Genomic DNA, 22,984 nt, shown 5'->3' with positions numbered 1-22,984 from the left:
AGAGGAAAAGAATGGCACCTACACTCCTGTTTCATCACACTGGCCTTCACACAACAAAGCCCAGTTTAGTGTCAGCAAGGATCCTGAGAACCTGGCTGTGAGGCCCCCAACCCTCTAATGCATGATGTAGCTCACTGGTTTTGAAGAACATTTCCATGGGCCATGAAGACAGCAGAGTCAAACAAAATGTTCTGTAGTTCCGGCACGCACAGACATACACCTAGCCTTCTCCTCGGCAATTTAAAGATGAAAATATCTGGCATATAAAGTTTTAGAATATTTAATCGGAAAGCAAACTTCATTTTATAGAAGTGGCCAGCAAACCTTACAAGGGCTAAATGCAGTTAATTAGGTAGCCTTGTGGTCTCCAACCCACAGATTCCAACTGTTACTGTGTGCAAAAAGTTGCCACACGTGACAAAATTTGTGGGTATTTTCTCATCAAACCAACTATTTGAAGATTGGAAAAACATTAATTTCAGACTGTACAAGAGGTGTGTGTGGATACACCCCAGGCAACTCTCCCCATGCCATCCTCTTTCCGCACAGTAACTCACAGCAAAGACCTGCCTTGACCATTGGTCCACCTAAGCAGCTTTAGAGTCTGCCCAGACATACGTGCTAGGCTACACCTGACCTAAATAAAATAAAATAAAACCTCCTGGGCTGGAGAGATGGCTCAGAGATTAAGAGCACTGACTGCTCTTCCAAAGGTCCGAGTTCAAATCCCAGTGACCACATGGTGGCTCACAACCATCTGTAAAAAGATCCGATGTCCCCTTCTGATGTGTCTGAAGACGGCAACATTATACTCATATACACGAACTAAATCTTTAAAAACAAAAAACAAACTCCCACAATCAACAGCAGGAACAGAGGAAACTTGAGAAACTAACTGAATTTGAAAAATAGGCTTTATTTTAACCAGTGGTATTGTCTGACATCCTATGGCATACCAGATCACAACCAAGTTCACAAATACAAATAAACAGCAGTTTTCTCGTTCCCTTGTCTTCTGATGGAGAAACTGGGCAGCGGCAGCGGTGGCATCGCACTGTGGATGCCAGGAGCTCTTCTGCCAGCTCTAGCTTCAAGTCCGAGCCGGAGCGCAGCCCCTAACACAGCATGGTCTCATGTGCAAAGACATCTTCAGTAAAATAACCAGAGCAGAATTGTGTTGGAAATCACACTTCACTGCTACTAACCCGTCTGGATGGGATGATGTGGAGCTGACTGCACACTGGGGCCGCGAGGCCTGGCCAGTCTGCCTCCTTCTTGGCTCCAGAGGATTCAGGGTCGTACCCTGCCCCACGGAGCATGCATGTCCCTGCACCGATAAAGAACGGAGACACCTTGACCTAAATACAAGACCTGTTCTGTCCAACACTGGAATTGGCTTTACACTTACTTCACAAAAAGCTTAAATATATGGGTCCTCAAATTCAGAAAATTATGCAAACAGTTCTTCACCCCTGAGGATTCATGTTTATAAAGGTGAAAATACAAAGTATTAAAATAATTTGCCCTTTCTCCCCAGAAGGAACCACACTCTCTAAGGATTCCTACAACATACAAAATTCTGAGACAAAATTGCTTTCTCCCTGAATTGACACTGAAATCAGGGTCAAGCTGCCGGGGCGAGGGACCCTTATGAGGAAAGGGGCCTTTGACTACTTGGTTTTGTGTCTAATAACCCTATTTTGAGAAAGATAGTAAAAAGAGTTCCTGGCTTCAGGAGCTCTTGTTTCTCCCTTCGTTCAGTTTTCAGCTTTCTTAGCTGGTTACCATAAGAGAGGAGAACATAATTTCCAGAGCTGGGGACAGTCCTAGGAGGAGAGGACTCGTTTTCCCCATGTTGGTGACGTCAGATGGCAAGGGTTCAGGTGCTCTGTCCGTCGTGTTTTCCTACACCACAAGCACCTGGAGGATCTGTTGTGTTCAACACAACACAGCTGGAGTGAGGAGGCAGCAGTGTGCCCATGGCGTCAACTGAGGCATGGAGACAGGAACTGCTGGGAAGTCTTCACACGCCTGGCCCAGGGCTTCCAGAAAACAGGACAAGCTCCAAGAGTACAGCATGCAAACACACCCACACTCTGCTAGATGTGGAGATGACACAGGAAGCTGCTGAGGGCAGGAACTTGTGCCTGGCACTGGAGACCTCTGCACTGAGGTGAACGGTAAGCATAGGAAACAGCTTGCTCCTGGAAGTGAGGGAGGACGGCTGCACATACACGCATGCACATACATGCACCCATGGCCTCCTTGAAGGCTGCCTTGTTTTTCCAGCTCCCCAGTGGCCATCCGACAGCCCTGTGCACTTGCCTGGCTCAGAATGTCAGCAGCTGAGATTCTGTAACTATCTACGCACCCTTCTCTCCTTTTAAGGCACAGTCTGACAGCTTTGTACACACCTGTCAGGTTCTGAGGACATTAAGCAAACCGATCACAGGATAGAGCCCAGAAGCCAGTTGGTTCTCCTGGGCTTTATGCATGGCTGAGAGATAGCCTCAGACCTGAAGCAGCCTCTGTCACTGTGATATGGTAAAGGCAGGGCCACAGGAGAAGCCAAAGTGGGAAGGTAACTAGGAGCAGGAATATTTTAATATTTCTTACTTTGCACATAACACACACATCCCTAAGGAGATGGCAGTTCCCATCTGGCTGCCCAGACTCTGAGAAAGCAGGCAGACAGCCATGGAGCACTCACGACTCATGAAGTCACTGCCATCACAATGACTTCCAGAGATATGTGGACAGACGGACAGACAGACAGGCACACACAAACACTATGCACATACATGCACCCCCTTCCACCATGAAGGAATCTTTCAACAAGAGGCACTTGAATGGTATTTGGAGAGTTCCCACGAACAGGCCAGAAACCAGGTGCTCAGGACTCCATTTCTTCTTGGTCTAGGGGTGGTGGCACAAAGCTGATGACTTCATCGTAGGTCAGGCCTAGGGCGGGAAGAAAGGGTGAGGTATAAGACTTGAGACTCCATCATGCACGGTGCTCCCCGAGTGCTCCCTGGAGCAGCACTGCACTCTGCAGTGAGGCAGTCCTGCTCTGCAGTCTGACTGCAGAACTGACCGTGCGATTTATTATGGAGTATGACTGGGCATGGAGATGTGGCTCCATCCCTGGCAGTCCCTAACTAGGCCAAAAGCAAGCTATAAAAACAGCTGGTCCTGGTTCTGTACTGAAGCTCACCGGACCCTCTTTATCCTGAGAAAATTCTGTAAATGTGACACCCCCACGAACCTCAGAGCTCTGTCACTGTGAAGAGCTGTGCACTCTGTACCTACAAACCCCATCAGGGAATATATGCTGTGAATTTAGAGATGGTAGTATCCACTCACAAACTACCTATGTGGTTGTCAATTACTTTACAGTCTGATTTTTTTTTAAAACCTTGAACTTTTAATCTGACTCCCAAGTGCTGGGATCACAGTTGTAGTTGAAACATTAGGTTGTCATTAAGTTCTCATTTTTCCTAACTAAGGCTTTTGATTAGTGAGAATCACTTATAAAAGACTTTTAAAATAAGTTCTTAAGTTGGGCATGTAGTTTAGTGACAGAACACTTGTAGTATGTATATCCAGAACACTTGTAGTATGTAGTATGTATATGCACTGTTAAAAAAAGATTACATAAGCCTGGCTTAGTAGCACGTTTTTAATCCCAGCACTAGGGAGGCAGGGACAGGTGGATCACTGAGTTTGAGGCTAGCATGGTCTACAAAGTGAGTTCCAGGTCAGCCAGGGCTACACAAAGAAAAACCCTGGCTCAAAACACAAACAAAACTTGAATAAAATGAAAGCAAGCTCAAGTTCACGCTAGCCCACCCTGGACTTACTCTTCCACTCATCGATAAGGAGGTCCCTGCTTTCGAAGGACTGGTCGTAAGGGTCAGCTACAGGCTCATCATCAGGGTCGTGGTATTGAGCAAAGTAGGCGTGCGCAAGAGCTTGGGCTGCTGTGATCCTCTTATCTGAGTCCAAAACAAGCATCTTTTCTAGCAGGTCAACAGCTGTCACACCAGAGAAGAGGAAAACATGACATTAGTGCCACCATTGTGCAAGGTCCAAGCATAGTTCACATCCTTTAAGGTGTCTGCTTCTGCATGCAACCCCTTCCCCGTGTCTATGTGCTGAATGCCTTTGGCACATTCTAGGTTCTGGGTTTGAAACCCAGAATACCCCCTCCCCAGCCTTCCTTGCTCCACTTGCCTTGGTTTTCATTTGCGGACTCCCTGATGTGGAGCATGCCGTCACCAGAGGCTGCTACCTTCCATTGTGCTGCACTGTATCCCCTCCTGTTTTCCTCTATTCTTCACATTCACCAAAACCCAGAGATTCTACCTAAATCGTTGGTAAGAGTGAAGACTGCATACTGGGCAGTCATGTCACAGGAGATGTTGTGAGCTGGGGCACCACAGCCATGAGCTGCCCTGCTGCTTGAACTGAGGGGTGGCATCTTTAGATCTTTCCCTCTCTCCCCAAGTGGATAACATAGGGAAATGTTTTGTCTCCTGGTGACTATCAGTTACTTTCAATAATGGTTCCCAGCAGCTACTGCTGATTTTTTCCTCTCCCAAAAGCAATGACCTCATTAGAGGTTGTGGAGCAGGAGCAGACCTGTTTAGTTCTGTCTGATGAGGACGTCCTGCTCAGGAGGATGCCATTTAGAGCAGTTATCACACGAAACATAAGGGCTTTCTAAATTCCACAGGTTCCCTTTTTTTTTGTTTGTTTTTTTAAAAGATTTATTTCATGTATGTGAGTACACTGTAGCTGTCTTCAAGACACACCGGAAGAGGGCATCAGATCCCATTACAGATGGCTGTGAGCCACCATGTGGTTGCTGGGAATTGAACTCAGGACCTCTGGAAGAGCAGTCAGTGCTCTAACCACTGAGCCGTCTCTCCAGCCTGCCCCACAGGCTCTTTTAAATGTATGTGGTGTAAGTATGTCTGCACTACAGTGCATGATTGCTGGCTGAAAATCAAAAAGGCAGCAGAGGGATCCTTTGGAAGTGGAATTGAAGACAGTTTGTGAGCTACCATGCTGGCGCAGGGACTCAAATCAAAGGCTCCTTGGCAGAGCAGCCAGTGCTCTTAAGTGCTTAGCCATCTCTACAACTCCAGATGATTTCTTCAATGTGGAAGGCTGTGGGTGCTGAGAACTTCCTGAAGAGATGGTGAACCTCTGCTCCACTGAGTGACTAAGTACTCTGCAGCCTGAACTCTTATCGACAGAAATACAGGCTTCGAGGGAACAGAGACAGTCAACATGCACACGCTGGTTCTACAGGTCAGAGCACGGTTAGAGGCCTGGGCTCTAACCCCAGCACTACAGCCAGCGGGCACGATGGCACACACCTGTCATCCCAGCATTTAACAGGCCACACGACCGTCTTCAACAACACTGAAGCGCTGGGTGGACGCCTGCATAGATTCTTCTCATGTTCTACAAACCTGACTTTATACTGAACATGAATGAGTGGGTGCTTGCCACCCTAGGTAAAAAGTTACATTTCCTCAGGACTGAAGCACTTAGATGAGGAACAAGGTCAGAAGAAAGAACAAGACTTTTCAAGGATGGCAGGAGACGTAAATAGACACATTAAGATCAAAGGGCAATGTGCAGTTCTCAGCTGTGTTTTGAGACCAGCAGTGATGCGAAGCTTGTGACTGACAACAGGGCTGTTAATATTTATGTCACTGGGGTGCAGCCCGGCTAGCATGTTGGGGACAGCTAGTCTAGCGATCGGTAACAGCATGTTCCTTTTGACCAGCACTTGGCACTGGGTGGCCAGGCACGTTTGGATGTGAGCAGGCTGTGCAGAGCATCCGTTCAGTCTCCAGCAGCCTGGACTCAACTCCTGTAAGCCAGTTTGTTCAGTGTCTAAACAGGGATGTCTATGTCCTCAGTCAGGGAAGACTCAAACGCTGTGCACTGCACATCTGACAGGTGGGGACGCAGGTGGAATCATCTGGAATGGCTGCTGAGCATGACAGGGAGGCCACTAACCTAAACCACCCTGTCAGCACTGTGCACAGCCGAGGTCTGAAAGGTGTAGCTTAGGCTGGCCTCCCTCCTCCCAGAATGCAGGCACTGATATTGCTACAGGAATCCTTACCACAGCCACTCCTCTGCACCATGGCTAGGAATGGAATTCTTGAAAGGGTAACAGCCCGTCTCTCCCAGCGTTTGAAATCACCGCCACGCTCAACACCCCTCAAAAGACAAAGTAACTCTGGCACATGGCTTCTGGACCCTCAGAAGGGACACAACCCGCAGAGACTTAAGGGCAGTGACTTTACAGTAACATCCGTAGTAGGAATGGGAGAGGCAGGGGACAGCAGCTGCCACAGCTGCCCCCTCCCTTCTCACAGCAGGAAGATGGTGTATCCATTTGTATCTATTACTGCCCACTACACCAGAGCAAGGAACTAGAACCTAGCAAGATGTCCTCTGTAACCATCCAAAGCATGTGTTAACTCCATCTTTAAGGAAAATCAGGTCACTTCCGTTTGTCAGGTGATCCTGAGGTGATGGGAACAGGAAGGCACTAACCATCCCCCCAAAGTCTAAGATGGCAAATGCACGCTGCAAAGACAGCTGGTTACACCCTGAAGGGCAGAGAGGGGAGGAAAGGGGAAGAGTGTGTGAGTGGAGGACATCAGGATCCAGTGTGAGCAGTAAGCACACATCTGTGCCTGTTTTCTGTCCTCAGCTGGGCTCCACCTCCCACCAGTAGCTGTAAGGATCACGCCTCCTTCCTTCACCCCCAAGTCCCCAGTTTCCTGTTCTCCATGACCATATTCTGTGAGCATACAAACATACAAGCCCATCACCGTATGATCTCTTTAAATGTGACAACACAGACAGACCACGACAGCCATTATCTATCAACCCCAAAAGTTACTTAAAGGTCCTCTTTTTAGTCAAAAGAACAAAACTGAAATCCCTAATTTATGTCAGAAAATAAGAGCACGATTAACTCACCCAGGGGATTGGCACCAATAAATACATTTGCAAAGTTCATCTTCGGCATCTGGGCCAGGGACTGAATGTAGTTTCTTGCCTGTAAAGACACAGACTTTCAGAATGACTGTTCAGTGGTATTACTGATCTCGGGGAATGAGCAGCAGTGGCTAGGCTGAGGCCCACCACATTCCAGTGTGGATCTGTCTGGGATGCTCATTTCAGGCTTACTCTCCTAGCCATTGAACTCCTTTTATCCACATGGACGAGAGTGCTCATCAATCAATGACTCTTTTATTAGCTTTCTGGTCAAAGGGACAGAGGTTTAAAAGTAGAACTGAGACTAAGAGGTCTCTTCTAGGAAGACCTTCCCCATCAGGTGTCATGAAGAGGAGTTGGTACTGAAGCAGACCTACTCTAATGTAAGGTTGTAAGAACCAGACACAAACATGTAGAATGGCAGAAGGTAGGGAAGAGAGGTAAGAAGACCCATCCCACCCAGAGAAGCCATCCTTCAATACAGACAAGAGCTGAAATGCAAGCAATGCTCCATGAGGGGTTTGTCTGTCTGCTGGCCTGTTTCCCAAAATACTAAGGGCACGTTTCAAGAAGTACCCAGTCACCTCTGATCATAAACTGGAGTTACGTTATGTTATGAGCTGGCCAGGAACCCAATTCCAAGTGCTCATATTTACTATGAATTACTTGTCTTTTTAAAACACCAGCACACTTATTAAGATTTTATAGTGTGTGCTTGCATGCAGTCTTCTCTTGGCTGTGAAGTGGGTGGAGCAAAGCACTCTAATCAACTCTTGCTCTGTGCACCTGTGATGCGGCCCGGCACATTCTAACTACACACACCTGCAGCAGCACACGTGTCACTGCATGCACAAGATTCAGAAAACCAAACACCGGGGAACACTGCTTCCTATGCAGTACCACTGCCTCCGTCTTAGGACACTTCATCCCAGTCTAACACCTGCTAGCACACAGCCAGTTACTGCTTTAGCAGCTCTTAGGGCACATGCAAGCACTTGGTGACATTAGAAACTGCTGGCTATACACAGACACTACAATGAGAAAGTAGCCTGAGTTAGACCTCCCTGAACATGCTTGTTCTCACCTCATGGCTTGGCATCCTGTTAATGAGATAAGCAGGGGGTGTCCCCGTCAGACGCATTATCTGCTGAAGCTGGTTAATATCTTAAGATGCCTAGTCAAGGGCATTGTTAAACACAGTGTGGAAGTCAACTTCAGTTGTTTTTAAGTCAGAGCCATCCCAAACAAAGCAACTATTTCCCAATGTTTTGGAGTATGGCAGGAGCTAAGAGGCATGTAGCCGGTGAGTGGCCACATATAAAAACAAACTTTTTTCCTTAAGTGTCAACTTTAGTGTTAAAATAGTTTAAGTTCTCTGAAGATTGCCCCTTGACCCAGGACGCCAGCCAGAGAACCATTTTCAAGCCTCAAAGGCCAAGACCTGTTTGCCACAGTGCCAAACAGCAGATGGAGATAATGGTGACAAAACTTTGGAAACCTAACGTATCTAACAGATCTACCTGAAGAGGCTCAGTGGTGGTGACACAGGCTCTGAGACACACCCCTACCCAAGACACTTAGGAGTGTGGGCACTGAGCTATGCCAAGTCTCAAATGCTTTGGACAGTGGTACATTTAAAATGCATGCCACAGATATATAGGTAGGTGAAGAAGGGTACTTTAGGGTGACACAATTATCCTCAAACCTGTAGGGAGGGGACACATCAACTTCAATGAACAGGAAGTTTAAAATGCTGTGTTTTTCCCACAGGGGCAAAGGTACATTTTCACATTTGTTTGTGTGGTGGGGAGGCAGGGCATGCATACCACTAAGGCTGGAGATCAGTGAGCTCCAAGTTGTAGGAGTCAACTCTCTACCCCTGTGTGGTCCTAGGAATGAACTCAGGCTCCTCTGCTGCTGAGCCATCTCAGTGTCCCTTCTCACATGACAGGACAGGTCTACCTAAACTTCCCTCAGCCCTGCCACCAACTCACCAGGTACAGGTCACAGCTTCTGAAATGGAAACCCACTGCCAGTTTATCATATGCTCCCTCTCAACGTGATGACAGTATCCTAAGCCTTATCGTAAATAAGTGAGCAAGCTTCTTCTCTCCTCCCTAAGTATCAAAGTCATCCTTCAGCTGGTATCTCAACTGTAATAAACAAGCCCAGTAAGTTCCTTCCTTCACGGCTTCCCTTCCTTCTACATTAGCATGAACCCTGCTCCAAGGTCTGATTACTGCTAATGCATTTGCCCTTCTTCTGAGTGCAGAGATGGGCTGTCTCATTCTGCTGCAGACTTTGGACTTCCCTTTGCCAATTCCATACTGAACAATGCCCCCGGTAAGAGAAAGAACAGACAGGGTCCCTGGTGGACTAGCCACAGGATTCAGTAAGCTCACATTCTGTCAAAGTTCTCCTTGTGGGTGGCACATACAGGGTCAGCCATTTGTCACCTGGGGTAAGGAAGATGTATTCTGAGGGAACAGGGGCATGGCTCATGCCTTTGCTTCCTTGGTTTTGTGACCTGCTAATCCAGGTGCCAGAATACTAACCAGTGAGTTCTGTCCCAGGACCTCTGCTGTGACCACCAGCTTTCTGCCCTGCTCTCTCCACTCCAGCATTCCCTGTATTCAGACCCCGCACCCTTGTCCACACTGGCTTCCCTGTTCTGTTCTTTCCAGAAGGAATGAATTATTCAGTGTTGACTATAATTCTTTACCAATGTCTTTCCTTTAAATATTTTATCCACTCAGCTTTATTTCCCCTGCAGGTAGGTACTGTGTGCTCCCCACCCCCATGGGTTTTGGGGTTAGACCCACAGCCATGTCGATGTAACTAAGCTACATCAACAGTTTTGTTTTGTAAGTGTCTTACAGTAGCTTAGGTCAGTTTCAAGCGTCAATCCTCCTGCCTCTGGCTGGGGTTACAGGCCTGCACCATCACATCTGGTGCTCCAGAGATTTCAATCGTACTGGGCGGTGTCACAAACATTAAATGAACCTTGCCCGTACTTCAACATTTAGACCTCTACCTGTTTCTGACAATTATGCAGGGAAGCTCCTTTCTCACTACTGTACTTAAAATGTTAATCTTGGCACGTGAACCATTCAAATATGTGATGTGCCCACTCCATGTTAAAATAAAAGACATCTCATTATTAGGCCATGTTTCTTAAACAGCAACGATGGGTAGGTGGAAGGTAGATCTTACTTATCTCATACATGTGCTTCAGAACCTGTAGCAAGTGGCACCTATCCACAAAGCAAACACTACAGTGTGATAGGGCGCAGAGCTGCTGGCAGCAAAACCCAGATGGGAGGAATGGGCCACCTCGGTGTCACAAGCACTACTTTCTAGCTGGCTTAACGCCTTGCCAAGCCCCAGCTTGCCCCATATCCTCTTACCAGCTAGTCCTTCCTAAACATCCCCTCATAGCTCTGGCTCTCCATTCCTAGCTTCTGCATTGCAACAGCACCTCTTCAGTTGTGGTCAATACTTCTGCATGAGATGAATACCTCATTCCCAGAACACATGGATCTCTGCCCAGTGACTCAGAGCATGACTCAGTCACAGCTTTTTTGTTTTTGTTTCCTTATCTTAAAGGAGTAAATGGAACAAAATAAAATAGGCCCAGCACCACCTTTTACACTCCCTAGAGTAGAATTTAAAAGCTGTTCTCAGCTCCACGGTCCTCTATGTACTGATACACAGCAGATGCAGGGTCCGGACTTTGTCAGGGCAGGTGACTCATGTGTTGCTGTATGCCTGTAGCTACCCAACTGTGTTCCTAGCTGGGCAGAAGTGGTGGGAGGGGAAACTACAAGAGCCCAGCTAGGGCTTGGCTCCTCCATTTATTTCCCTAAGGGGTAATGAGAGGAAGGAGGGGCTTTCCTAGCTTCCTCAAAGTTTTTGGCCCCAGAAAGTGACCAACAGCTTAAAAAAAAAAAAAAAAAAAAAAAAAAAAATCATGGCTAAAGGAAACCAGAGTCACCTTCTGATGGCCTCCATGGAGAAAGCACAAGTTCCAAGTGGCCCCTCATGCTATTGTATTGATCAAGGTTCCTGGAGGAGCTCAGAGACATCTGCTGATTGTCATGAGGGTAGGAAGATGTTCTGTGTGGTCTGAGGGTGGGGAGAGGAGCCTCACGGAAAGACCCCACACAGGAAGTGCCCCTCTACGGAAGTAAAGAGCAGGTAACTTTCAGACAAGGCACATTTCACCCTTCAGGGGTAAAGTCAGACTAGCACACAGTAAGTGTCAGACATTAGATGCTCAGCAGAAAGTGAGAAGGGCTCTTCAGCATGTGGGCAACTTTAGAGAGAAGTCAGGGCACAGGAGCACACACACACATTTCCCATTAATCCCCTGGAATGAACTGGATTCTCAACTCTCAGTTTTATTAGCATACAATTGCCCCAAAGGGGTTCCCATGATTTTCAGCCCACACCCAGATAAAGATAGTTTAGAATAAAACACTCATGCATGCAAGCAGGCACATGCAGGCTCACATGTATAGTGTACACACGCATACCTCAGAAGTCACACACAGAACACACGGGCATACAAACATTCCAAAGTCAGAGTGCAGAGTGACGGAAGGCAAGAGGCAGAGGCCCCATAGGACAGTAATTACAATCAAAGCATCAACTCACAGACTCTGAGGAGATTTTCTTCAGAAGCTCAGCCCCTGGGGTTCCAACGAGTCTTAAAATGAGCTTCAACTGATCAATATCTAATGGTGGACTATAAAGGAAAATGTCGGGACAAAATAAAAGTGAAAAAACAAAACAATAATGAACAAAAATAAAACACAACCAACAAACAAAACATCCTAATAATGAAAATGAAAATCCCCAAACAAGGTCAACATGGGCAAAGGATCTGGGTGAAAGGCTTCTGCAGCGTGGCCACTTTCCTGTAGAAAGGTCCAAAATACCACACACACACACACACACACCCACACCCACACCCACACAGCCACTGTGGTTGGGTCTTAGGCCACACCACTCAGTCCATGGGCCCAGCCAAGCAGAGAATGCTGGCTAACAGGCGGAGCACACAGCTATGCAGTCTATTTGTGACTATTCCCCTAAGGCTTGACCTAATGAGCTTGTAATCTGACAGCTGGGAGGCCGGCTCTCATCCCAGAGCCTGTTCACTTGAGTGTGCCCTCTGAGACCTTCCCCTCTCCCCTTTAGGAGGCAGAGCATGTGTGAACAGCCATCCGGCAGAGGGTGCCACCCCACTATGGAAGACACCAGGCTTTAATCCTAACTAATGATGTCAAGTAACCAAAGTTTAACAGACTTCATTTTCTAAAGGCTTGAAGCATAGAGGCAAAGGGTCCAGAATATTCACCCAAAACCTCCCAGTCTACTCAGAACCAATGAGCTTGTGTCCTCCGGAAGATCAGAGTCCACTTACTTTCACTGCCTTCAGAGAATTTAAAAAGGGCCTTTATTATTTTCCGTGACCATCTGAATAGCTTCTATATCCCTAAGCTGATGGTGAGGTAGGGAGACTGTGAGCCCATCAGGCTTTGAAGAGTCATCATCTTCTTTCAGGTGTCAACCGGAAACCCCCCACCAGCCTCCAACGCTCTACGTAAGAACACTGTTATGCTCTCTGAGCTCTGTTTGGCGATGCCATAGTTTGCACTTTGGAACGGGTTTGTGCTTGCCTTGCCCCTTTCCCAACCCACAGCAGACAAGGCCAGCATGCACTTGGTATCGACCCCCGTTACTTCCTTGGGTGGGAAGCAGCTTTGCTGTTTATTCTGTAGGCAATGCAGCCCAGGCTGGCTTCGAACCCAAGAATCCTGTGCTTCACCTTCCCAAGGGCTGGGACGACGGGTGTATGCCATCATGCCGAACCCCATTCCTCCTTTTAGATGATCCGCTACTTACACAACACTTAAAGAACAGATAGAGATGAAGGTATTCTTGGTTTAGCTTGCACATACAGAGGCAAAAAAGTGTGACTCAGTAATGAGAACAGCTTCTGCAAGCCACAGGTGCTTAGTCACAGAACTGCATATGCAATAAGATGGCATCGTGCCTCTGAAAATACTTTTTGTTTAAACAGAAAATTCTAGAAAGGTGACAGCCAGGTACAGCCTGCTTCCTGTTTTACGTATGGAGTTTTCCTGAATGCAGCAAGGCCATGTTCTCGTGTATTTACACACTGGTACAGCTGCTTTCACGGCCCCAGGTTCACAAGGCCTTCAACAGTCACCAATCTGGCCCTTTAAGAAAAGACGAGCTAGTGCCCAATAGTTGCATCCTACAGAAAAGTGAGGTAACACAGAAGTCGTCCACTCACATGAGATATTTCTGGTAAACATGAGCTGTCTGCGGTGTAGACGGTGGGTGGGCTGAGATGGGCACTAACTCACTCAGGCTGTGACACTGACTACACAATAATGGTGACAGCTAAGCATCTTCCTTGCAGGTAAGAAGCTACTCAGTTTACATAAATCTAGCTCCATTCACATTTCTACTCCCCAGGAATATCTGATTTTAATAGCTACTTCAAGAGGATGTATCTTAACCACCGAAAAAAAAAAAAGACTCTTCCAACCCTCAAGAAGATTTTACCATGTATGACTCGACTCAAAAGTAGCTTATTAACACCTGGATTTACTGACTTTTTAAAGAGGCAAGCTTCTTATTCCCCGTGGGGAAGGTAGAGTCTGGGTTGTTTCCTGACATAGCTTCACCTCCAAGCTGCTTGAAGAACATGGATCCTTTCTGATGATGGAGCCCATGACTATATTAGCAGGCAGGGCTCATGCATACGCTCTCCTTTTGCTGCGGGTGTGAGCAATGTGACTAAATCATAGCCAGCTCCTCAGCCTCATATCCATGTCCTTCTGCCATCTGTCACTGAACTGCCTGCCTGCCTCAAACTGCCATTCTCGGATAGGCTCAAAGCTTCGACTCAAAGCAAATATCCCAGGCACCTCTAAGCCTCTCTGTGCAGCTTCCTGTATTGAGCCTTTTCTTTTCCACTGCCCTTCCAAAGTTGCTCTAACAAGAAGTCTTTCTGGACATGCTTCTGAGATGGCCTCAAACTCACAATGTAGCTGAGGTGACCGGAACTCCTGAATCTCCCTGTCTCCTCCCAGGTCCTGGGCTGACAGACATGTGCACAGCAATGTAATTACCTGGACTTTTAAGTCACGCTCGACTCTTCTCTGCAGTAACTTATTCATACCTCGTACTCCTCTCTCCACCTTGTTGTTCCACCAGTCACCCAATCGCTCCCTCCTGTTGGTTCTGTCTGACTGCTCTGGTTTTGAGGGCAGGCAGCAGCATCTCTCCAGCCTCGCCCAGTGCAGGCAGTCTGGAAAACACTGACTGACCCAAACACTCGACTCACTGTTCCAACCTATTCTCAAAACCCAGAAAAACATTCTATGTAAAGTTTATACAAAAGGGGGGGGGGGAGCAAGCAAGAAGTAAAGAGGATTAGTGGGCAGTGCCCAGTGCGGATGGAGGGCTGTGGGTGGAGCTGCTGCAGCACAGCTCCGGAGATGGAAGGTAGGAAGCACACTATGAGAGAACATTCTCCTTAGTAGCTAGGGCAAAACTGCCACCCAGCTATGACAGTGCAGAGCAAAATTCAGCATAGCCTGCCATCTCCACATCGAGCTACCACTCATAACTGAAATACCCCTTCTTTCCCCACACTAAGTTTATCATCAGTGTAAAATGAGTTTCAATTAGGATGACAATACCAAATTTTAACTCATAACTTATCCGAGGTCAAAGACGCCTACGGCAGAATAAACAAGTAAGGGGAAAAGGATAATTAGATAACTAATGTTACTCAGGTTGACTATCATAGTAGCAAAAAAATTCCCCTCCTCAGCCTCCCAAGTGCTGGGACCACCCTTGTGCCTGGCTGAGCTAAGTTTTGGGGGTGGGGGAGTCGTTCTAGTGACAGGCCAGGACAAGCTTCACCAGCCTGCTCTCTTCCTTTCTGGATTGCAGACGAAGTCATTTTCACTGGCACACAGAGAAACAGTTCACAAGGTTATGAACAAATATGGAAAGTCTCCTGTTTTCTAAAAGAATATATTATCAAGGACAAAAGGCAAAGAGCAATCTCATCAAATACTTTTCCTCAACATTTACTAAGACGCTTGTAAGATTTCACTGTGAACATTTGCTAGCTTGGGACTCACCAGGCCTCCCTCCCAAATGCTAGGCTTTAAGGCGTGTGCGTGTGAAGGTTTGGCAGCTGTGAGATGCTTGACATGGGTGCTGGAAACCCAACTCTGGCCTCCTACAAGACTACATGGTCTGGAGCTCTTAGTCACTGAGCCACCTCATTTTTCTAGCCCTAAAGCACTGGCTTTTAGTATTAGCAGTGCAGCTTCTTTTCCGAAATGAAGATGTCTGGAGCTGCAGCTCAGTGGTACAATATCTGCCTAGCATATATAAGCCTTCCCTGAGTTTAAGAAAATAAAAATCTAAAAATGAGGAAAATTTAAAATCTAAAATGGGCAACTAACAATGGGTAGCTAGGATATGGTGTGCATGCTAGTGCGTTCGCTCAAATACCCATCCATCTTTTACTTCATCCTCTGGGGAGAGCAGACACTGGACCACATTTGCAATGTTCCATAGCATGTTTGAAAAAGGACTAACTGTTGCACTGAGACTGTTCTAATACACTGGACTGTGCACAGATCAGAGCAGCAACAGAAGCATGTGAGTGTAACTCAGCAGCCCTGTCACCACCTGTTTACATCTTTAACTGCTGAGCTTCTCTCCAGACCATAATATCCACTACAGTGGAGGAAGGGTCTTTTATGTATGAAGGAAACTTATATGTGATTACACAGGAAAACAGCAAGTCAAGGCTGTGATCTCCAGTAGGAATATGTATTGTCTTCATTGGATACATGCAAGGAAAAGGTGACACAGCTCTCCTTAGTCTGAACTGCTGGCATCAGTGATTCTGATAGCTAACTAACTTACACATCTCAAAATCAAAATAGGTTAGGGTTCCACTTGGAGACAGCCTGAGTCTCCCTCTTTTAATATAAAATTTTACTTTATGTATATGAGTTCACTGTAGCTGTCTTCAGACAGACCAGAAGAGGGCATCAGATCCCATTACAGATGGTTGTGAGCCACCATGTGGTCACTGGGATTTGAACTCAGGACCTCTGGAAGAGCAGTCAGTGCTCTTAACCAGTGAGCCACCTCTGCAGCCCAGGGCTTTATTCTTTACACAAGCACTATTAACACTCTAATCAAGCTGGATGCAATGGTTTTCTAAGTCACAGCATAGTAGTCAGTGGCAATGACTGTCCGACATCATATTGGTAGGTTATAAACTTTAAAATTGTAGAGAAGATTAAGTCAAATCAGTCAGCAAGTTACATTAACTACATGGGCTCTTCAATTATGAGCCATACATAGGACAGCATTTACCTAACAAATCTATGATGCCTCAAAAAGTCCTATTAGGCAGTTCTCAGATAGAAGCGAATAGCACTAGTTCAAAGGCACAATGACTAAAAGTTAGGTAAACAGAAACCCATGGAGAAAATTGAACTCCAGGAAAGAGCAGCTGGCAAACTTCTCAGTGTCCCTCCCTTACAAACCACACAGGCTATAGCCTCAGGCCTCCCACACTGGCTGGAGTGGGGCCCGCATGTTCTCCAGGAGCTTTGAAAAGAGTTCTAGAAACTATAGAACAGGGCAGTGAAGAGAACTTTGGGACTTCTCAGGGTTTTAAGAAAAATGGAGAAGGCCACTAAACCAATGCTTTCAGGTTCACCCAGTTAAAAGTAAACACACATGGGTTAACTCCTAGTTTTACTGTCAGAACTGCTTAGAGTTCGCTGGGTTAGAGACTCGACTCAACTGGTAAAGTGCTTTTTACCTCAGCTCTAGCATAAGGCCCCGAGTTCTAGGCCCAGTACAGCATTAAAACAGGCACAGTGATGACTTGGTATTCAGGAGGCCAAGGCAAGAGGAGCACTGTGAGGTAGAGGCCATCCTGAAATACACAGTAGTTCTAGGTGAGTGTGGGCTATAAAGTAAGACTATCCCAAAACAAAACAAAAATCGTCTACCACCAATAACTAACAAAAAGATCTGTACAGAAAAGATAGGAAAGACACCAGACATGCTGGAAACCGGGAGAAACTGTGCCTCTTCAGCCCAGATGCAAAGTATAAACTTGCCAAAAACACTTTAGAGAAGAGGAACCTCAGAGCCCCTTGCCCACTGAGGCCTGGTTAGGGAGTGGTCTTCCTCGGACCTGGTCATAGTGCTCAGCTACTTTGAGGTCACTGACATGGTGCTGGTTTTTGGAGACATGCAGAACCCAAGAATTATGGAGTGGCAGAGGCATCCAAATTCCCAAGGGAAGCCTGGGAAGCAGAGCAGTGTACACCAGGGCTGGACTCACTTTGAGTGGACTGACAAGTGTGATTCATGAAGCTGATGGTGTGAGAGGCCCCAGAAGTGTTGAGTATCCACAATGTGGCCAAGAGAGAAGGCATATGGACACATCCAGCAGGGTCACAGGAGCTGGGCTGCACAAGCCCTTTGGAACTCAGCTCATGCCACCTGAGCCTCTGATGACAGATGCCGAATTATGTAATTTTAAAGCTCCATCTCAATTGCTTTGGTCTGGTCCTTCCTTACCTTTGGATGAGAATGCTTATGCCACTGAAAACTAGAAGTATATTATCTGCTTGTTGATTTTAACAGGGGCTAGTAGCTGAGAGTTTGCTTTGAGTCTTGGAGACTCAAGAGGATTTGGACTCTTGGACATGGACTGTGTTTTATACTATAGGCTAAATATATGGCCTTCAGAGGGTAGAGATGGAGTATTAGCAGCACAACCTCAAACGTCTCCACTGCAGGTGTGACCCCAGCTGGGGCTGCTCTTTTTCATCTCCCCAACTCCTTCTCTTCTGCTTCCTGGCTACCATGAAGTGAGCAGCCTCCTCTGCCACACACTCCTACTACCACGATGCTCTACCGCACCATGGACAGAGCCATGAGCCAGAAATAATCTCTCTCAGGTATCTGTCTGTGATCATGACAAGCTGTTGACACAGTCACTGGTGAACCTAGCACTTCCTGGTGCCTCCGGTCTCAGCAAACTCAACAATCACCGAGCTGTACACAGTTAAGGAAATAGAGAAGCGTGGATGTTGGAAAACTTGATCACAGCCACATAGTTCTAAAGTAAAAAAATCTAAAATCTAAATCCCAGGGCCTTGGCATCTAACTATAAATTCATGGATTACAACAGAGAGGCTTCCCTAAGGATGGTTCGTTCTATCCATCTGTCTATGAAGACAAGTGTCTAGCCAAAGGACAGCTGAAGAGACACCAGAGGAAAGGGAAGAGAAAGAGAGCAGCTTGGTCCAGGATGGTCCCAGAAGACAGCACGAAGTACATCACAAATCCTGCCTAATCCTCTGCAGGCAAGCCAAAATCTCACGGGAACAGACGGTCAGGTGATGACACCCTGGAGTGAGGAGTAACAGAGTGAGCTGCACCGAGCAGCACTCCACTCCATAGAAGACAATGTCTAGCAGGAAACTAGTGGCATCACAGTCCCTGGAGAAAGGCAAGCCCAAGCTGTCAGTACATGAGCTTACAGACTAAGGTGTGCTAGGCAAGAGCTCACCCCACAGTTAGAAGATGAAGCATGTGTTGTGGTATTTCTGAGAGCCCAATCACAACCATGTGTAGGTTACTAGAGTTTTACAAAATTCCCCCTGAAGACAGTCTCACCTAAACATCCTCCCTAAGCAGAGCTGATGGGCGTTCCCACAAACATATTCAATGATATTATTCCCAAGCCATTGTACAAGTGCCCAACAAATAGGAAAGGGTGCTTGGTGCCCAAAACCCAGATGGTGCTAAGTATGGGACTAAAGTGGGGCTGGCTCTAAGTAGGGAAATGCTGTGTGGAGATCAAAAGTGCACAACAGCGCCCCCCCCCCCTTGGTTAAACAGCAAATAGGACAGGACTCAGCAGGCATGTCAGCACAGGGCCTGCAGTCTGTTTGGTACATAAGCAAATGTGAGAAGCAGATACCTCTGAGGTCCAGGGAGCTGTGTGCACATCAAGGACCTGCAGAAACAGACTGAACTCACTGATAGACTTGCTGCAAAAGGACCACAGGTGAGTTTAAGCTTGTTTTCTCACCCCACAGCCTTTTCTTGCTGAGTGAGGTAAACCACTCAACACAGGACAAACCTCAAAAGCAATGCCTGAGCTGCAAAAAAAATCAAGTCTTCCCCACAATGAGTAAGGGAAGCACACACCTAGGACAGCACACAGATGAGAAACGGCCAAATGCGTTAAAGGATACGGTCTGTACCAGGAAACAGCGTTCTTCCGGTCAACAGTTCAGCCATGATGCAGCCCACGGACCAAATATCCACTGGAACAGTAATGGGGACACAAGCACAGACATGGTTGCTACTCACATCCACAGACACAAATTGACTCTAACTAGGAGTGAAAGATTCAAGTCAGCATTTAAGACACCCAAGGCTTCACCGTCATTTTCTTATAGAAATCAATGTATTAAAACTGTTACCCAAGAAGGGCCCCACAGGTCATGCAACTCAGAATATAGTTAAAACAAAAGAAATAAGCAACTCACAAAGGGGCAAAACTTTGTTACAGTTAAAATTGTGGATTCTCCCAGGAAGCATAGGTGTGAGGATTAAGAGTCCACTCCACAGGTGGTGTCACAGAGAGAATGACAAAGACTTAAGAAGTAAGGCTAAGTCATCTGAAGCCATGTTAAGGAGTGCCCACCCCTTCCCCATGCGGGCCAGGCCTGAGCAGATGACAGAAGCAGCACCTGTCTGGTTGTAGTGCATCCAATTCAGCATGATCTCAGGGGCTCTGTACCACCTGGTGGCTACATAGCCTGTCATTTCGTCATCAGTGTGCCGAGCCAGCCCAAAATCCAGGATCTAAGGGCAAAAGCAGAAGTCAGACGCAGGAGCAGCAAGTGCTACCACCTCACACAAGGAAAGCAGGGACACAATTTCGGAAGTGGGCACCCCAGTCTTCACTTAGAACACATGGTAAAGCACTGTAAGAAACTTAAAAAAAAATAAAGACACAAGCAGAGCACACCATCCCCCGATAGGAATTTATTCAAGGATAAAAAAATATGCCCACATAGGTGTGATGTGGATGTTCACAATAGGTTTGTACCTATACAGACCTATTTAAACCAGTAGGTTTAACCACACAGTGGCAAGCACTCACTAGCAGGATGGCAGGCTACAAACTCTGGTATGCATGTGAAATGGAGACTGTTGGGCAACTAAGTGAGAATACCGAAGCGCACAGCACAGATGGAAACATAATGCAGAAGTATGTAGGATTCTGTACGGCTCCATTTATATGAAACACAAGATAATTCCACAGGCAGAATTGGTTCAGTGGCTGCCTGTGCTGGGTGAAGGGCGAGGGTCATGGGTCACTAGGAAGGGACATTCAAATCCTCTGAAGCTATAGAGGTTACTATGTCGTAACTGTGGTGACATGAACATTAAACCGTAAAAGAGAGGTACATGTTTTTCCTTTGTGGTTGTATGTATGTGGCTGTTTTGCCTTTATGTAGACTTGTGTACCAAGTCTGTGCAGTGCCCACAGAGACAAAAGTGGGCATCAGATCCTCTAGATGCAGATGGTTGTGAGCTGCCCTGTAGCTGCTGGGAAACAAGCCATCTCTCTAGCCCCCCTGCATAAATTTCAAAAAATTCATTTTAAAAAAGTGTAGTGCTACTTACTTTTTAAAGATAGCTAATTTACTTAGGTCTTATTTAGATTATTCTGAGATCTGCAATATTTCCTTTTAGAAACCTATCTAATAATGAGTATTCCAGGAATACTTAATTGACATTTAGACTATAATATTCCTTTATTACAATTAATGTGCTATTATTTCTAATTTAATTATCTCTTAAAAATGCAAACAAGATACCAACATCTACTTCCAAAGTTACTTAAACAGCTTGCTCAGCCTACTTCAAGTTTCACAGTCTAATTTTCCTAACGACTTTTCCAATAGCAAGTAATGGCTTATAAATCATTTTCTCTAAGTGTGATTTTTCAAGATTCTGAGGAACACTCAAGAGACGCAAACAGTCCCCCTGTTCTTTCTTACCTTGAGCTCACAGTCTTCGTTCACAGCTAGGTTGCTGGGCTTTAGGTCCTGGAAAGCAAGCAGAGATAGTGCATCAACTCAGTGACCCAGAGCCCGCTGCCTACAGGGCTAAGACACATGGAGGAGCTGCCAGAAAGGTGGACTTCAAGCTGCTGTCCGTCTCTGAGACAAATCTGCTTTGAGCAGGCAAATGGCAAGTGTCCCTTTACCAGTCTACACTGAGAGCAAGGTTTCAGTTACAAGGTTAAGGATGAGATCTGAACTAGATGCTACTCTTTTAGCTCCACCCACGCTACCAAAATAATTACCAGCTAAGGTACAATACATACCCTGTGAATTATGTCAGCCGAATGTATATACTGCAAAAAAGAAGAAAGTTGGTTGAGTGAAGGCCACCTTCAGCTTTCTGGTATCTAGGGCACCTGCAGTATTCTCTCTGTGCATGTTCACAGTGGGTGGTCATCACACAAACCAGAGTTCCCACTCCACCTAACAGAGTTGTCAACCCATTTTCTTTCTTGATGATGACCCCAGGAAGGGTCACGATGTACTAAACATCAGAGGATGTTTTTGAAGAGCCCCCCGCCCCCCCCTGCCCTGGTGGCTGGCACTCCTTATGCTGCACACAGTGGTCCTTCTTTTCCTGTCTCTTCAGTCCTGCAGCCCCCAGCCCTGAAGGATGTGTTAAAGCCTCAGTATCACACTGACTGGATACCAGGTTGTATCAATGTGGCTAAAAGTCCGCATCTCTTGGATAGCCAGACTAAAGGATCAAAGGGAAGGACAACATAACATTTGCTTTCTAGTGGCCTGGAAAATACAAGAGCAGCATAATTTGAAGGATTCTGTTTTTCATATGAAAAATTGTCTGTTCCAAATTCTTACTATACAGGAAAGAGTGTTATCCACTTCCCAAAATGACAAAGCTATTGTCTGTACCTTCAGCCCTCGGAGGATCTGGTAGATAAGAAATTGAACGTGGTCATCGGTAAGCTTCTGACACTTCACGATGTTGTTCAGGTCTGCGCCCATGAGATGGGTCACCAGGTACCTAGAAACAGAAAGAGGAGGGGGGTTACACACCGATCCAGGAAAGACCTCAGAAGTACCATACCAGCCCAAACTGAGCTCAGCCTCCTACATGCACCCTACCCTCTCCACACTTACACCTACTCCTACTTGCTATGTCCTTTTCCCGGCCTGTAAAGAAAGTATAGACATGAAGAGAAACCGGCATAGACAGAGATTAGGAAAGTACACAGGCATCGTAAGTGCTTTCCTTCCCTTTGTCTTCTCTTTTCTAAAAGACAAGTCTTATGTAGCCCAGGTCACCTCAAACTTAGTCAAAGATGACCTTGACTTTCTGATTCCGGCCTCTTCCTAAATGTGGTGGTTTGAATGAAAATGGCCCCCATAGGTTCATATATTTATATTTGAATGTTTGGTCCCCAGTTATGGAACTGTTTGGGAAGGACTAGTAGGCATACTAGCTACTTTTGCATCAACTTGACACAAGCAAGAGTCATCAGAGAGGAGGGAGCCTCAACAGAGAAAATGCTCCACATGATCTAGGTGTAAGGCATTTCCTTAATTAGTGATTGATGTGGAAGGGCTCAGCCCACAGGGGGTCATGCGCCACCCCTGGACTGGGTTCTCTAAGAAACCAGGCAAAGCAAGCCATGAAGAACAAGCCAGTCAGCAGCAGCATTCCTCTGTGGCCTCTGTATCAGCTCCTGCTTCCAAACCCCTGTCCTCACTGCTTTATGATA

General features: G+C 46.4%; 1 protein-coding gene across 2 annotated transcripts in view; it reads right to left on the bottom strand.

Moving 5' to 3' along the window:
- Positions 1-896: 896 nt before the first annotated feature.
- Positions 897-22,984, bottom strand: part of MAPK14 (mitogen-activated protein kinase 14) — a 55,266-nt gene continuing 33,178 nt past the window's right edge. The window contains exons 4-12 of one of the 2 annotated variants that reach the window (XM_080937563.1): positions 22,155-22,266; positions 21,545-21,574; positions 21,216-21,263; positions 19,896-20,010; positions 19,395-19,466; positions 11,689-11,768; positions 7,015-7,093; positions 3,861-4,034; positions 897-2,961 (exon numbers count right to left, since the gene is read on the bottom strand). In XM_080937563.1, the coding sequence (XP_080793689.1) occupies positions 2,894-2,961; positions 3,861-4,034; positions 7,015-7,093; positions 11,689-11,768; positions 19,395-19,466; positions 19,896-20,010; positions 21,216-21,263; positions 21,545-21,574; positions 22,155-22,266 (778 nt within the window). In that variant the 3' untranslated portion in view covers positions 897-2,893. Of the gene's footprint in view, positions 2,962-3,860; positions 4,035-7,014; positions 7,094-8,116; positions 8,197-11,688; positions 11,769-19,394; positions 19,467-19,895; positions 20,011-21,215; positions 21,264-21,544; positions 21,575-22,154; positions 22,267-22,984 lie in introns of both variants that reach the window. The other variant, XM_080937564.1, reaches the window with a different exon arrangement.

Source organism: Micromys minutus (genome assembly GCF_963924665.1).
Source record: "Micromys minutus genome assembly, chromosome: 25".
In the NCBI taxonomy this organism is placed as follows: Eukaryota; Metazoa; Chordata; class Mammalia; order Rodentia; family Muridae; genus Micromys; species Micromys minutus.
Note: the sequence above shows the minus strand (reverse complement) of the source record. Positions and strands in the feature narration are given on the sequence as shown.